The sequence below is a fragment of the Grammomys surdaster genome, unplaced genomic scaffold, assembly GCF_004785775.1.
Source record: "Grammomys surdaster isolate TR1022 unplaced genomic scaffold, NIH_TR_1.0 354, whole genome shotgun sequence".
NCBI classification, from domain to species: domain Eukaryota; kingdom Metazoa; phylum Chordata; class Mammalia; order Rodentia; family Muridae; genus Grammomys; species Grammomys surdaster.
In genome coordinates, this window is record NW_021604773.1 from 74,875 (window position 1) to 91,299 (window position 16,425).

General features: G+C 49.0%; 1 protein-coding gene across 1 annotated transcript; it reads right to left on the minus strand.

Moving 5' to 3' along the window:
• Positions 1 to 2,713: 2,713 nt before the first annotated feature.
• Selenow (selenoprotein W) lies at positions 2,714 to 7,624 on the minus strand. Its single transcript, XM_028779518.1, has 6 exons — positions 7,513 to 7,624; positions 5,474 to 5,498; positions 5,333 to 5,386; positions 5,073 to 5,147; positions 4,888 to 4,986; positions 2,714 to 3,062 (listed from the first exon to the last, which is right to left on the minus strand). Exons 1-5 carry the CDS (start codon positions 7,539 to 7,541, stop codon positions 4,903 to 4,905), a joined length of 267 nt encoding a protein of 88 aa, XP_028635351.1. The 5' UTR covers positions 7,542 to 7,624; the 3' UTR covers positions 2,714 to 3,062; positions 4,888 to 4,902.
• Positions 7,625 to 16,425: the final 8,801 nt, after the last annotated feature.

Genomic DNA, 16,425 nt, shown 5'->3' on the forward strand with positions numbered 1-16,425 from the left:
GAGATCCATCTGCCTCTGCCTCCCAAGTGCTGGGATTAAAGGCGTGCGCCACCACCACCCAGCTTTTTTAGTTTTTTGAGACAAGGTTTCTCTGTGTAGCCCTGGCTGTCCTGGAACTCACTCTGTAGACCAGGCTGGCCCCGAACTCAGAAATCCGCCTGCCTCTGCCTCCCAAGTGCTGGGATCAAAGGTGTGCGGCACAACTGCCTAGCTTTTTTTCCACAGGTGTTTTTTTTCTCATTATTTACTTTACATCCCAATATCTGTTGCCACTCCCACATCTCCCTCCTCCCCAACTCCTTCCCTTCTCCTCTGAGCACAGCCATGCCAGGCTCCTGTCTGCAAGCATAACAGAGTATCATTAACAGTGGCAGGGATTGGTGCTTACTCATGGGATGGGTCTCAAGTTGGGCCAGTCATTCCCTTAGTCTCTGCTCCATCTTTGTCCCTACATATCTTGTAAGCAGGACACATTTTGGGCCAAAGGTATTGTGGATGGGTTCCTGTCCTTATCTCTCCAATGGGTGTCCTGGAGGTGGCCAGTTTGAACACCATATTCCCCACTGCTAGGTGTCTCAGATAAGAGTCACCCTATAGAATCCCTCGGGCCTCCCTCTGTCCCAGGTTTGTGTTCTGCCTTTTAAAGACCTTGTCTCATGGAGTCTGGACTGGTTATAAGCCTCTGATACTCTTTGTACCAAATGAGTTCCAGGAATGTCATTTGTGCCAAGCTTGGCAGCAGTTACCCTCTCACGCAGGCATCTTGCCAGCTCTCCACCGTGGTTTTTGAGGTATGTCTCACTGGGCTCGGGACTCAGTGACTCAGCTGGACTTGCTTGCTCACAAGAGATCTCCACCACCCCATCAGCCGTAGAGGCACATGGATCTAGCCATGACTAGCTTTTTACATAGATGCTAAAGACCAAATGCAGGTCTTTGTACTCATGGAAGCACTTTACCTCCTGAGCTCTCTGGCCAGTCATCTTTTCTTCAAATATGTAGGATCTGGGCCATTTCAGACACAAAATTTAAACTTTTCCAGTCTACCTGCTCTTCCTGACCAGAGGAAGAACTAAGTCCCTCAATTCAGAAGCGGATTTTACAACTATCCTGATGTGACTTTTGCCATGGGAGAATGGCACTGTAGAGCCAGCAATTCAAGGCCTTGGTACATACCAAAAGAACCAAACACAGGTGTTTAAACCAAACATACACATAAAATCCCCAATAGAAGAATGGATGACAGGCTGGAGAGGTGGCTCAGCGGTTAAGAGCACGGACTGCTCTTCCAGAGGTCCTGAGTTCAATTCCCAGCAACCACATGGTGGCTCACAACCATCTGTAATGGAATCCGATTCCCTCTTCTGGTGTGTCTAAAGACAGTGTGCTCACATACATGAAATAAAATCTTTAAAAAGAAAAAAAAAAGGATGACAAAACGCAGCCACAGGTATCTGTCTGATCAGGTATTGTGTAACCATCAACATTAATGATGTCCTGATGGGGTAGGGTGAGAGATACCATTCAGGTAGAGGCAGAAAGATCAGACTTTAAGGTTGTTCTTGACAACATAGCAAATTCAAGCCAGTTGTCTTGTAGCCTGACAAAACTGAGACTCCTCTGGGAGACGGGAATCTAGCTATGCCTATGGGGAATTACCTTTTTTAAATTCTTCTCTCATATTACACTCCAGCAGTTTCCCCTCCCTCCTCTCTTCACAGGCCCTCTCCCCCACCTCCCCTTTCCCCCACAACCACTCCTGTTTCCCTTCAGAAGAGAGCAGGCCTCCCAAGGGTATCAACCAAATATGGTCTAACAGGTTACAATAACAATTAGGTACATGCCTTCATATAGAGGTTGGACGAGGTAATCCAGTAGGTGGAAACGGTCTCAAAAGCAAAGACTGGGACAGCCCCCGCTCCCACTGTTAGAGTTCCACCAGAGCACCAGGCTACACAACCGCAACACGTGTATGCAGAGGGTCTACATCAGACCCACACAAGTTCCCTGCTTGTCAGTTCAGTCTCTGTGAGCCCCTAAAAGCTCCATTCTATGGGTGTTTCTGTTGCATCTTTGACCACTATGGCTCCTACAGGAATTACTCTCTTAAGAAATTATTTCATCATCTTACATATATGGTGGTTTGCCACCATATGTGTGTACCATGTGCATGCCTAGTGCCTGAGAAGGCCAGAAGAGGGCTTCAGATTCTCTGGAACTAGAGTTATGAACAGTTGTGGGTACTGAGAATTGAACCCAGGTCCTCTGGAAGAACAGTCAGTGCTATTAACCACTGAGGGATGTGGACAGAACCAGTCAGGAGATCTTGGATTACATAAACTGAGCAGTAGCATGTGTTCTTCACTGTTTATTAATCTCTCTCTCTCTCTCTCTCCCTCCCTCTGTGTGTGTGTGGGGGGGGGGGGGAATAAGGGCAAATGCATGTGCATTTGTGTACTCTCCAGAGTGCCAAAGCAGGCAACAGAGGTCAGAGGAGTTGGTTCTCTCATTCCACCACGTGGGTCTCAAGGACTGAACTCAGCTATGTCTTGGCAGCAAATGCTTTTGTCTGCTGGGCCATTCCACCTAGCCCCATCTCTCTGCTTCCTGTCTGTAGATACAATGTGACCAGCTTCTTCAAGTTCCTGCTACCTTGATTTCCCCATCCAGGACTGTGACCCGAAACTGCAAGGCAAAATAAACTACATCTCCCTTGGACTGCCGCATCCGACCTTTATTCAACCGGGAACACCTGGCAACATGGCTGCCTATCTTCTTGCAGTCTTGAGGTGGAGAAGGGAAACCAAAGCAGGAGGGTAGGTGGGAAACATGGGGGAATTCAGAGAGAGGTAGGGAGGAGGAGAGAGGTGAGGGAGAGGGCAGGAGGGCAGGGCAGTGTGCGTGCACAGGTAGATTCTGAGGAGGCACCACACACAGAATCCGTCTCTGGCCTGACTTGGCGGTCGCAGGACCATCGAGGAAAGACCACAGGTCTTCGAGACATTTCAGTCCTTCCTGTCATGAAGCGTCTGCCAAGGAAGGCTGGCCAGGAGTTTTCAGGACTGCAGAGAAAGAGAGGGAAAGGTCAGCTTGAGAGGCGGAGGAGGGGACTATAAACGGAAGGCTGAGCCAGGTGTGGCTGGCGTTCTCTACTCCTACCATCTTAACGATCCTACTTCAGCCTCTCATCTGTTCCTCTCACAGATGAGCCACTGTGTGTAGCTGAGCAGAAACTGTAATTCTGCTGACAGCAGACATCTAGTCCATGAGAAATGGGACATGATACTCAATTCTAGGCCAAAGGATAGGAACTAATACCAAGGCGGAGAAGATGGAAGGAAGTATCTTCTAGATTGTGGAATCAGAAACTAGAACTTAGCTCGGACTGGGCCACCTTGTACTGCCTGGTTGTAGAGGAGGCTGAGTTTAGAGCACATCTGCAACAACTGGCAAGAAAACAAAACCAAAGGAATCCTTAGGCTCCAGGCTCCACTCAGAGTTTAAGCCAACTTGATAGAACTGTCTCAATTTTTTTTTTTCTAAAGAAGAAGCTAGTTTGATGGTAGAGCCCCTTCCTAGGATCCCCCAGTGAGGGGCTGGGGGCGTGGTTCAGTGGTAGGGCATCTGTGAGACAGTTCAATTCCCAGTACTAATAAAATAAAATAAAACTAAGAATGTGCTGTGAAGAGGGAACAGGGCTGTATTCTATTAAGACACCAGGTTAGACACAAGTCTTTGGCCTGCTCCCACATGGCCCCATGTCATGTCAAAGGTGACTCAGGGCCGAACTGCCAGGGCTCTGTAACAGCACTTTGTTGTTGTTAGATTTATTCATTTTATTTTATGTGTTTAGTGTTTTGTCTTTAAGAACCTGAGTTCTTGATGTCCATGGAGGTAAAAATAATACATTAGATTCAGCCAGGCGGTGGTGGCGCACACCTTTAATCCCAGCACTTGGGAGGCAGAGGCAGGCAGATCTCTGAGTTCGAGGCCAGCCTGGTCTACAGAGTGAGTTCCAGGACAGCCAGGGCTATAGAGAGAAACCCTGTCTCGAAAAACAAACAAAAAAAAAAAACCAAAAAAAACAATAAAGACTGTCTCACATGGCTGTAGCTGGCATCAAACTCACCATGAAGCCAAGGATAACTGATCTCTTAATCCTCCTGCCTCTACCTTCAAAATGTTGGATGGGATCCCAGGCCTTTCCCACCATGCCAATTTGTACATGTTTTGTTTCTTTATGTGTAGGAAGTGTTTGTCTGCATGTACGTCTGTGCATCACATGTGTGCTGTACCTCCAGAGGCCAGAAGGGGTTGTCAGCTCCTCTGGAGCTGGAGTTATAGATAACTATGAACCACCTAGTCAATACCAGGAACTGACCCCACGTCCTCTGCAAGAGCAGCCAGTGCTCTCAAGTGCTGAGACAACTCTCCAGCCTCGTTGTTTTGTTTCGTTCAGACATGGTCTCATGAGGTCTGCGTTGGCTTCTAACTCATGGCAATCCTTCTGCCTCAGCCTTGGAAATGCTCATTCCTGCCTTCCCTAGCGCTGAGATTAGAGGCGTAAGTCACTTTACCCCTGCATTACTGTATGTGTTGGAGTTGGAAGTCTGAGCTTCCTGCATAGTAGGTGAGCACTGTACCAACTGAGCCATGACCTCAACCACAAGCCTGACTTCCTTTAGCATCTTCCATTCGTGAATCAAGAAGGGCAAGCCCCTGGCCCATCCCCTCCCCAGTACCATTCTGCAACCTACCAGGTATGACCTCCTGGCTCCAGGAACCCCTGGGATGTGGCCATGTCTCACTCTCCACTTGGAGAGTTCATATACAGGGAACGATACAACACCTCAAGTTGGGAACGCCCCTCCCAGCAGTCTCCCTTACCCCTGCCTCTAGGGCTCACTGGCATTGAGCCAAGGCGGCTTTGATGGCGGTCACCAGTTTCCGGAACTTGCTCTCTGTATCCACATAGCCATCACCTCTCTGAGGAGGAGAGAGGAAGAGTTGAACTAATCTCCACACAGGGACCAGCCCACACTGATCCCCTATGGGGCAGGACTTGGATTTACCTTCTTGGAGTGAACCAACTTCCCGGCTACTGTCACTTCAAAGAACCCGGTGACCTGGGGAGTCCCCTCGCCACACTGAGGAAAGAAGGTATTAAGAGGGGGCCTAAGATGACCTCTCAGGGATACCTTCTCCATCACCTCCCAGAGAGTGAAGAACCCAGGTCAAAAGGATAGAGGATTGGTCTAACCCATCCCACTGCCTCCCAGTCCCAAAGGATAGACAAGGCACAGTGTGATCCTGTGCCCATTCTACAACTCACGATGTCCAGGCATCCGGGGAACTCATGTTCTAGCTTCTCCTTGAGCTGGAGATACTGGAAACAGGGTACAGGGTGGGGTTATCACAGGCAGGCCCAGCAAACCCTCCCGATGGTGTACCCACCCTGACCTACTTCACTCACCTTGGGCTTATACCCTCAAGCTCCACTGTCAGGTGAATGCAGCATTGTCACAGTCAACCAGGGCAGCAAGGATCCGAGGCAGCACAGGTACCCACGGGAGGCAGGCAATAGCAGCGAGACGAAAGTAAGAGAGACCGAGATCCAGATGAGAACGCAGAGGTGACAAAAATCCTCAAAGGAGGGGAAGACGTGCTCATCACACAGAGAGATGTGCGCAACAGTGCAGAGACACAAAGAAAGCCCACCTCAAAACAAGAGAGCCAAGACAGAGGGGAGGAGGGGAGGGATGTCGAAGAGATAACAGGTTCCACATAGAGATGACCCGGGGGAGGGAAACGGAGGGAAGTAAATTAGGACAAATGCTGTCTCAGTAGAATCTCACCCACTCACTCCCTCCCCCCCCCCCCCCCACCCCCGCTGTCACTCAGGAATCCTAACTCTCCCCACCACCCAGTATGAAACATAAACTCCCCACATCCCCTGCCTCAGGCCATTTTGTGCCTGAAATCTGGTGCAGTGGCCTCCTGGGAGCCTCAACACATCAAAGCAGGCTTTTGAAAGACATCCTGAGAATTGGGGACTGATCAGATCCCTCCAGGGGGTTGAGAGGGAGGAGATCACACACAGCTAGGTGGTCCAGGGAACCCTGATTCAAGTTACTGGGGCATCGGCAGTAGGACCTCAGGCTCACCCTGTCTGATTGGCGAGCCCTCAAGGGACTTCAGGGGTTCGGAATCCATTTAGCAAGCACTTCTTGGCTTTTTGTGTTTTTTTTTTTTTTTTTTCTTTTTTTGAGACAAGGTTTCTCTGTGTAGCCCTGGCTGTACTGGGACTCACTCTGTAGACCAGGCTGGCCTCGAACTCAGAAATCCTCCTGCCTCTGCCTCCCAAGTGCTGGGATTAAAGGTGTGCAGCACCACCACCACCCGGCTTAGCAAGCACTTATTAATCACTTACTGCATGCCAAACTGAGCATCAGATGCAGATGGAGAAAAAGCCACCAAGAGAAAATGGCTGGCCTTTCTATGGCTGCCTCTAGCAGGGACACAATTATAGTGCTGACAGATGACTAACCAACATCATCCCCCCCTTCACACTACAGAAGGGGAAACTGAGGCCAGAAAAGGACTGGGGTTTTAACAGCCCTGGCACCCACTGATCAGAGGCCAGTAAGAGGTGTTGGGTTTTTTGTTTTGTTTGTATATTGCTGGGAACCCAACCCAGGACTTGGTGCATTTCAGGCAAACACTCTACCACTGGGCTACAACCTCACCCCTACAATCTATCCCAGATTACTTTTTCTTTTAGGGGCCCAGGGTCTCACTACATCACCCTGGTTGCCTCTAACAAGCAGAGCAAGACAAGCAGGCCAAGCCTGGAACTACCTACCTGCCTCTGCCTCCGAATGCTGGGATTAAAAGTGTGCACCGACACCACCACTCCGTGGCTCAATTTGCTCTTTTTTCATGTACACACTGGGAGGTGTGACCACTGTTAACTCACACTACATTCCAGGTACAGGACATCCCCACACCTCCCAACAGCGCTTATGACTCAACCCCCAACTCCACCACACCATGTATCTTAGACTTCCCTAAATCCGGCAGGACACCCTTCAGCCTTCTCTAACTCAGTGCTGCTCAGAGACGGGGAAGTGAAACACCCTGTCGGGAGGTAAAGGTCCCCAGAGAAACCCGATGCTACCCTTCCCCTCCCCTCCCCCTCAGCGCTGAGTCACGTGTTCAAAGAGGACCCAAACATCAGTTTCCACTTTCACTGGTGAGGTATCAATGTCAGAAGCCGTGGACCGGACTCAAGTCTCTGTTACTTCCATCCCACCCGCTTGGAAATCCATCCCTCCCTTTGGGTCTGAAATACAGTCATCATACTCGGCCATCAGACCCTGGTAGATTGGCTGAGAAGCGGAGAAAGGAGGGTGGGGGTGTTCCTGGCACAAAGGATGGGGAGCAGAGAAGGGAGTCCCTGGCACAAAGAGCCCGGAGCAGGAAAGAGGGAGAACTGTAGTCACTGGGACTTACCAATACACGACTCGAACGCTGAGCGCCATTGCTGCACGTCGAATCCCCGCACCACGCGAGGACACGACCCACGAGCAACAAGGACCTCAAGCTCTGCGCGTGGGGCCGTGCGCACAGCCGACTGCCTCAGGGGTCGGAGCAAACCAAGTGCGTGGGGGGAGCAGGGTGATGCGTGAACCGAGGTTCCGGAGCACAGCGGGGGCTGTGGCAACAGGCGCGACCCTCAACGGAAGACTCCATACTGTTCTCTTGATATCCGGGGTTGTCTCCATAGACGGCGTCCCTGGGACCAGTAACAAGAGAGCTCCTCGCTCTCCCTTCTCCATCCATGATGGTTCAGCCCGCAGGGCGGTGGCTGGAGGCTGAGAATTGGTTGAGACCCAAGTTCAGTTACAGGGTGGCTGGGAGGGGCAGAGCAGGGAAATTGAGGCACGCAACGGGAGACAGGCAATTGGAATGGATCCCCCCACCCCCGCCCCCCAGCCCAAATTGATTCAGAGTAAATGGACCTTAGGTCTGAAAAAGTGAAACTGCGTGTGCTTTCCCAGTGTACGCTTTAGGCCCGGCTGTCTCATCACAGACAGACCCCCAGCGCACCCCCAAAACCATGCAGCACCTCTTTCCCGCTGCCTTCCAGCACAAGGGTATATAGAAAGTCCTGGAACAAGGGCCTAGGTTGGGTCCCTAGCATCTATTATCTGGGGGCCAGTGATAAAAGCCTGTAATCCCAGCATGTGGGAAGGATCGAGTTCAAGGTTATCCTTGCTACATAGTGACGCTAGTCTGGGCTACATGAGCAGTTGTCTCAAAACAAAAAAATCCAAGCGTTGCCTTTAATGCCAGCAGTCAAGAAATCTCTGTGGGTTTGAGGCCAGTCTGGCCTTTGTAGAGCGTTCCAGGACCGACAGGTCTACATAGAGAGACCGTCTCAAGAAGGAAAAAAAAAAAAAAAAAGAAAGGGTAAAAGTGGACAAAATGATTTAACGATTTGGGATTCCTGAACCTCACTTCTCCTTCTTGGAAGCTGAGCAGATTCAATAACAGGAGATATTCATTCACACAGAATTTCAGTTTTGCTCTAGTTTTTTATCTTCCACACCCTATGAACGGCGTGGCATGCCCACCCCTTCCCTCCCCTTCCTCTACCACCCCCACCTCCCCCAAGGATGGCTCACCATCAGAGATGTTTATCTGTCACCTGACTTCTTTAACTGACTTCAACTGGCTGTCCCCACCAACGGTCAACTAGGAACCAAATAAGGAAATTTTCCCACCTAGCCCTCTGCTTCCGCATCAGTACCCTACCCTGCATGCGGATGGTGGGCTGTGATTCTCCCACAGAAAAATGGAATTTGAATCATTCACCCCCAACTTGACTTTACAGGAGTGAGTTGGCAACTGAGGATTCGGAGGCCTAGAAGCCGTTAGAAAACTGTATTTCCCTAAAAGGATGCTGTGTTCATGCACTTAGATTCCAGGAAAGAATTAGCCAGAATCTGCGTGTGTGATGGGGGAAACTCGGTGAAGAGAGCCAGGAACCTTCTGTGTCCTCACTGGGCATCTCCAACAAGCTAAATTCAGTGCTCCATCCTCTCTGTCTCCAGACTGAGGACCTGTGATCACAGTCTGAAAAGGAATAATGAACCAGCCTTGAGGAAAAAGGAATAGAGACTGAGACGAGTATAAATATTCCACAGCTCCAGTTTTCCTGTGGCTCCTAACAACCTTGGAACAAAATCCCAAACCTTAGCATGGCCTATCCATGCTACTTTGGTCCTGTAGGGCCCCTCAGACCCTTTCTCCCAACGCCCCAGTGACAGGGACCACTGAGGTTCTAATAGAGACCTCAGCCACATTCTTGTCTCAGGACCTTTGCACATGCCGATTTAACCCTTTCATTCTTGACTCCTGCTTTTCCTCCAAGAATCAGCTGCAACACGGAGGGAAAGCAATTCTTTCTGAAAAAGTCTGCTTTGTGTTCAACACAAGCTGTACCAGTTTGCTCGCCCTTACAAAGTGTCCTAACCCCAGTAGCTTACGCTGCAGACACGTCTCATCTCATGATCACGAAGGCCAGAAATCCGGGATCCAGTACCTGCAGAGCTGGCTACATTGAGGACTGAAAGGAAAACTGATCCACGGCTCTGCTGTCACTTCTGGGGGTCACTGGCTACTTTTGGAGCTATTTGGCTTGTGGATGAATTACTCACAGGCTAAAGAGATAGCTCAGTGGTTAAGAGTACTGGCTACTCTGTAGAGAATCTAGGTTCAATCTGTAGCCCCCACATGGCGGCTCACAAACCCCCTGAAACTCCAGTTTCAAGGACTCTGATGCCCTTGTCTGACATCTGAGAATACTCACTGCACATACACACACTGTGCACATGAACTCCCCCAGCCAGCCAAGCACACAACACACTCAGCACACACACACACATCCTTATCTGTAACTTACAATAACTGCCTGTTTGCTTCTCTCTCTCTCTCTTTTTTTTTAAATTTATTTATTTTTGCCAGGCAGTGGTGGTGCACGCCTTTAATCTCAGCACTTGGGAGGCAGAGGCAGGCGGATTTCTGAGTTCGAGGCCAGCCTGGTCTACAGAGTGAGTTCCAGGACAGCCAGGGCTACACAGAGAAACCCTGTCAAAAAAAAAAAAAGATTTATTTATTTTATGTTTATGAGTGATCTGTCTTGATGCACTCCAGAAAAGGGAATCAGATTCCAATCTTCTTGCTTCCAAACTACTACAAGGAATCTCTAGCGTGTGTCTAGTATACTCTGTGAGAGGTTTGAATTCAAGTCTGCATTATCGGTGTTCAGGCCCAGGTCTCTGGCTCTTGCACTGTGGAAGTTCGCCAAGCCTGGATTACTAGCAAGATGTGAAAATATTGAATTCAGGTCTGGGATCATGAGCTACCATGTGGATGTTGGGAATTGAACTCAGGCTCGCAACCAGTGCTCTTAACCACTGAGCCATCATCTCTCCTCTCTCTCTCTCTCTCTCTCTCTCTCTCTCTCTCTCTCTCTCTCTCTCTCTCTTTGTTTTTTTGTTTTTTCGAGACAGGGTTTCTCTGTGTAGCCCTGGCTGTCCTGGAACTCACTCTATAGACCAGGCTGGCCTCGAACTCAGAAATCCACCTGCCTCTGCCTCCCAAGTGCTGGGATTAAAGGCGTGTGCCACCACCGCCTGGCAAATATTTCTACACATAAAATAAAAAATCCTTTTAAAAAAGATAAATTCCCCCATTGAAAAACAAAACCAGAGTCAGTTGAGGATGTGGCTCATCTGAAGAGATAAGAGATCCTGCTTGGAACTCACCAGGGAGGGTCTGGGAACGTGTTTAGAAAGTAAGAGTGCTTGGCTAGGCCAACGCCTGTCTCCCCAAGCTCCTGTGGCTTCTGCAGTTGTACCTAAAAGGAACCACGGAGGCAGGTGCAGCTGCGGGAAGGCGTTGGGTACTAGCCAAGTGAGCCTCATCCGAAGCAAATTCGAGACAAAGATGAGAAGAAGTTAACCATAGAAAAAGCCACTTGAGCGGAGAGAGTAGCCGCCCACTAAGAGAAATCGGAGAGACGACAAAGCTCTTTGAAGAGCTGGCTGCAGCCTAGTGCACCCTACATCGAGGGGTACAAGGACTCTGCTCCCAGGGAGCTGGGTGACCTTGGGAGGCTGAGTGAGCGGACGGAGCCTGAACTTAACGACCTTGATTTTTCAGAGGAAAGGGACAAAGGTGTTCCTGGAGGGCTCCACTATAGACAAGAACTAAAGTTGGGGCAGCAAATCCTGAAGTCAGTTTTGGACTTGTTTGAGGGACATCAGGAGGAATGTGGAGATAGAGCTCAGAGTTCAAGAAAGGCTTCAGGACAAGTTAGAGAGGTGAAGAACACAAGGTACACAGTGCAGTTGAGACCTTGCATACAAATATCTTCTAGCAACCCAGGCTCGCACTGGTCCAGCTTCACTATGGCTTAAGTAGACAGCGGCCAAAAGATACCGCCTGTCTGTGTTTTGTCATCTGTGGCTGTACCATACTCGTGCAGATGCCTTCACTCAGAGGGGCTCTAGTCTCCTGGTGTGGCAAGATAGTTTTCCACAGATTCAAATTCAGGTCCTAATGGTTTAACAACAACTCAGTTTAAAGAATATCCCTCTTTCTGAGATCTTCAATAAAATTTACAGAACTAGAAAGAAAGAGAAAGAGAGAGAGAGAGAGAGAGAGAGAGAGAGAGAGAGAGAGAGAGAGAAGAGAGTACTTGATGTACAGATGGTCTCCATGTGGGTCCCCAACAACTGGAGCAGAGCTGTCTCTAAAGCTGTTGCCTGTCTATAGAATCTGTTCCCCTAACTGGGCTGCCTTGTCTGGCCTCAGTGGGAGAGGATGAACCTAGCCCTGCATAGATTTGATGTGCTAGGGGTGAAGGGCGGGGGGAGGATACCCAGGGGGTCCACCCTCTCAGAGAGGGGGAGGAATAATGGGGAGGGGGCCAGCAATCAAGATGTAAAGTAAATAAAATAAATTAATTAATGGGAAAAGGAGTGATTGCCTGGTATGTTTGAGGTCATGGGTTCAAAGTCCAGTGCTAAGAGGGGAGGGCTAGGAAATTCTTATTCATTTTTACACATGTGTATGGATGCATACGAGAGTGTGAAGGCCAAAGGTTGACAGTGTCTTCCTCAGTGGCTCTGTACCACATATACTAAAGCAGGGTCTCTGGCTGAACCCAGGACTTTTTGTTTTAGTTAGTTTAGTAGTCAGCTTGTTCTGGGTCCCCTGTGCCCACCTCCTGAGTGCTGAGATTACAGGCAGGTCTCCATGCCCATTCTAGTCCTTAAGCTTCCACAAAAATCACTGAATCACTTTTCCCAGTGAGCCGTCTCCCCCAGCCCAGGGATTCTCCTCCACCCCCAAGATAGGGTTTCTTCATGTAGCCCTGGCTGTTCTAGAACTTGCTCTCACTCTGTAGACCAGACTGGCCTCCAACTCACAGAGATCTGCCTGCCTCTGCCTTCGGAGTGCTGGGATTAAAGGCATGCACCACCACCATCCAGCAGGAAATTCTTTAAGATAAAATAAATGTGTGATGGTTTGTATATGCTTGGCCCAGGAAAATGTTTTCTGGGAGTGCAAAGAAGCTGTCTTCCAGATAGTCAAGGTTGTACCTCGTACTACAGCTGTACTTGGTAATGTGTAAGAGCCACCCAGGTGGTACTGGTTTTGAAGGCATGAAGGTGTCATGAAGAACAGCTGAGGCTTGTCACTGTGAGAGGCCATGGAAGGCCATTGGTGGAAGTGTAGCCTCAGTTATGGTTGATGGCCCAGGACTGAAGGGGTCATGCAAAGGATTTGTGGCTTGGCACCATGAAGAGAGCCTATGAGAGGCTTCTTGGTGAAGCCTAGTTGCGGTGGAAGACCCCAGTGTATTGGAGATGGATGATCGCCCAGAACAGCAGCGGCAGTGGAGTGGACCAACCTGAGCTTAGACTGCTACAGAGGGCACAGCTGGAGAAGTGACACCAGCCCTTAGGAAAATCCCAGATCATGTGTGGATCCCAGACATTGAAACAAGAAGCTGTAACATTGAAGTTGCCTTGGAGACCCCAAGATGTTCAAGATGCCGGAACCATGGGGCTATCTGCTGAGGAAAGCTGCTAACAGGGAGTGGAATCAGCCCAGGAAAAAGAGGGTCGTTGCAGCCAAAAAAGATGAAAAAGGAGTTGGGGATCTGAACACCGCTTTGCCATCAGCCTTGGAGATACAGAGTTTGGAGTTTGCCCAGCTGTTTTCCTGTCTTGCTTTTTGGATTACAGTTAAGTGATCGGATGAATCTCAGAAGAGACCTTGAACTTTGGACTTTTAACATTGTGGAGACTGGCCAGGCGGTGGTGGCGCACGCCTTTAATCCCAGCACTTGGGAGGCAGAGGCAGGCGGATTTTTGAGTGTGAGGCCAGCCTGTTCTACAGAGTGAGTTCCAGGACAGCCAGGGCTACACAGAGAAACCCTGTCTCAAAAAAAACAAAAAAAAAGAAAAAGAAAAAAGAAAACATTGTGGAGACTGCTATAGCCTATGGGGACTTTAGAAGTTGGACTAAATATATTTTTTATTATGCTATGTTTAGATATGGCCCCCATAGACTCATATGTTTGGACCAGGGAGTAGAATGTGATGGTTTGTATGTGCTCGGCCCTGGGAGTGGCATGATTAGAAAGTGTGGCCTTGTTGAAGTAGGTGTGTCACTGTGGGTGTGTGCTGTAAGACCCTCATCCTAGCTTCCTGGAAGCCAGTATTCTGCTAGCAGCCTTCAGGTGAAGATGTAGAACCTTCAGCTCCTCCTGCACCATGTCTGCCTGGATGCTGCCATGTTCCCACCTTGATGATAATGGACTGACCCTCCAAGCCTGTAAGCCAGCCCCAATTAAATGTTGTCCTTATAAGTGTTGCCTTCGTCATAGTGTCTGTTCACAGCAGTAAAATCCTTACTTAGACAAAATGGCTCATTTAAAAAAAAATAAACTTAATTTTAAATTTTTGTAAAATTATATCCTTTGAACAATATAACCTCCTAAGCCCCAAAATCATATACATAGGGGCTAGGAGATGACCCAGTGGGTAAAGTGCTTACTGTATATAAACATGAGGGTCCTGAGGTTGACCCCCAGTGCTGACACAAAGGCTAAGTTTGTTGTGGCACCTGTAATCTCAGCACTAAGGAGGCAGGGCAAACAGTGAGCCCTGGAGCTAGCTGACCACCTAGCCTAAGCAAATCCAGAATTCTAGGTTCAATAAGAAGAGACTGTCTCAGAAAAGACACTGGAGTGGAGGGGTTGCAAAGTAGCACAGTGGCAGAGTGCTTGCTCAGGCTGCGTCTGGTCCTGAGTTCAATCCTCAGAACGACCGAAAAATATGGTGGAGAGTAACTGAGAAAGGCATCTGACATTGACCTCTGACCTATACACACAAAACATACACAGACAGCCGTACACACATACACACATATGCCTATGCATTCGATGAACACAAACACAAATCATATAATAGGTTATTAAAGATATTTTGTTCTCTTCTTTTTTCTATTCATTCATTCATTCATTCATTCATTCATTCATTTTGGTTTTTCAAGACAGGGTATCTCTGTGTAGCCCAGGCTGTCCTGGAACTCTTTCTGTCGACCAGGCTGGCCTTGAATTTACAGAGATCTGCTTGCCTCTGCCTCCTAAGTGCTGAGATTTAAAGGCGTGCGACACCACTGCCCAGCATGAATTATTTACTTATTTTACATATATGAATATGCTGTAGCTGTCCTCAGACACACCAGAAGAGTGCATTAGATCCCATTACAGATGTTTGTGAGCCACCATGTGGTTGCTGGGAATTGAACTCAGGACCTCTGGAAGAGCAGTCCGTGTTCCTAACCACTGAGCCATCCCTCCAGCCCAAAATCCTGTCTCAATGAAACGAAAAACAGGAGCTGGAGAGCTGGCTCAACGGTTAAGAGCACTTGCTTCTCTTCCAGAGGTCCTGAGTTCACTTCTTAGCACCCATGTCAGGCAATTCGCAACTTTCTGTAACTCCGGCTCCAAGAGATCTAACCTCCTCAGACACCTGCATACATGTAGCATACACACGTTACGTACAAATGAATAAAAAAGTCAAAATTGTTTTTAAAACCAAATCAAACAAAAGCATAGATATAGAGTCTCACTGCACATGCCTGAACGGCATGGAACTATACCATATGTTTGAGACCAGGCTGGCCTCAAATTCACAGAGATCCACCAGCCTCAGCCTCTTTTGAGTGCTAGGACTGAAGGTGTGCCTGGTCCTCAACACAGCCACCAGAGGGCACCAGGTCATACTGGCCACAGCTTGCTCTCTCTCCGCTGGCAAAGTCCTCAGGGAGGGTCAACATTCTTTGCAGGATCTGGTCCCGCGGATTGTCATCTGCTACCTGTCCTCTCCCGACTCAGCCGAGGCCGCATGAGATTCTTGCTTTTGACGAAACACACCCAACTCATTCCCTCCTCAGTTCTCTCTCTCCCTTCACCTCTTTTCCTTTCCTCTCTTCTTCCCCACCCCCAGCCCCTGCCCCTCTCAAATCAGATCTCATGTAACCATGTAACCTAGCCTGGCCTTGAACTCACTAGGTTAGTTTCAAGGATGACCTTGAAGGTCTCATCTTCCTGCCTCTTATCTCCAGGTTCTGAGACTGCAGATGTTTGACACCACACCCAATCTATGAAACACTACCCCTTTTTATCTTAGTTAAAATATGTTTCTAAACTTATTGCTACGATGCTAATGATTTTGCTTTTTTTTCAAAACAGGGTTTCTCTGTGTAGTCCTGGAAGTCATTCTGTAGACAAGGCTGGCCTCAAACTCTGCTTCTCCCATCCAAGTGCTGGGATGAAAGGTGTACACCCCAAATGCCCAGCTCTGAATTTATTTTTATGTGTATATTTTTGCCTGCATTTACATGTGTATCACATGATTGCAATGCCAGTGGTGGCCAGAAGAGGGCAGTGAATCACCTGAGACTGGAATTAGAGAGGTTTGTGAGCCACAATGTGGGTGTTGGGAATTGAACCAGGGTCCTCTAGAAGAGCAGCCAGTGTTCTTAACCACTGAGTCATTGCTCCAGCCCCTTTATTAGGGTTCAAGCAGCAAGATCAGGGGCTGGATTGATGGCTCCATGATTGGGAGGACTTGCTGCCCTTCCAAAGAACTGGAGTTTTGTTCCCTGCAGCCAAGTCAGCAGCTCAAGACCCTTGTAACTCCAGCTCTGGGGGATCTAACGCCCTCTTCTGGCCTCTGCAGTTGCATGCACAGGGACAGGCACAGGCACAGGCACAGGCACAGGCACAGGGACAGGCACAGGCACAGGCACAGGCACAGGCACAGGCACAGGCACAGG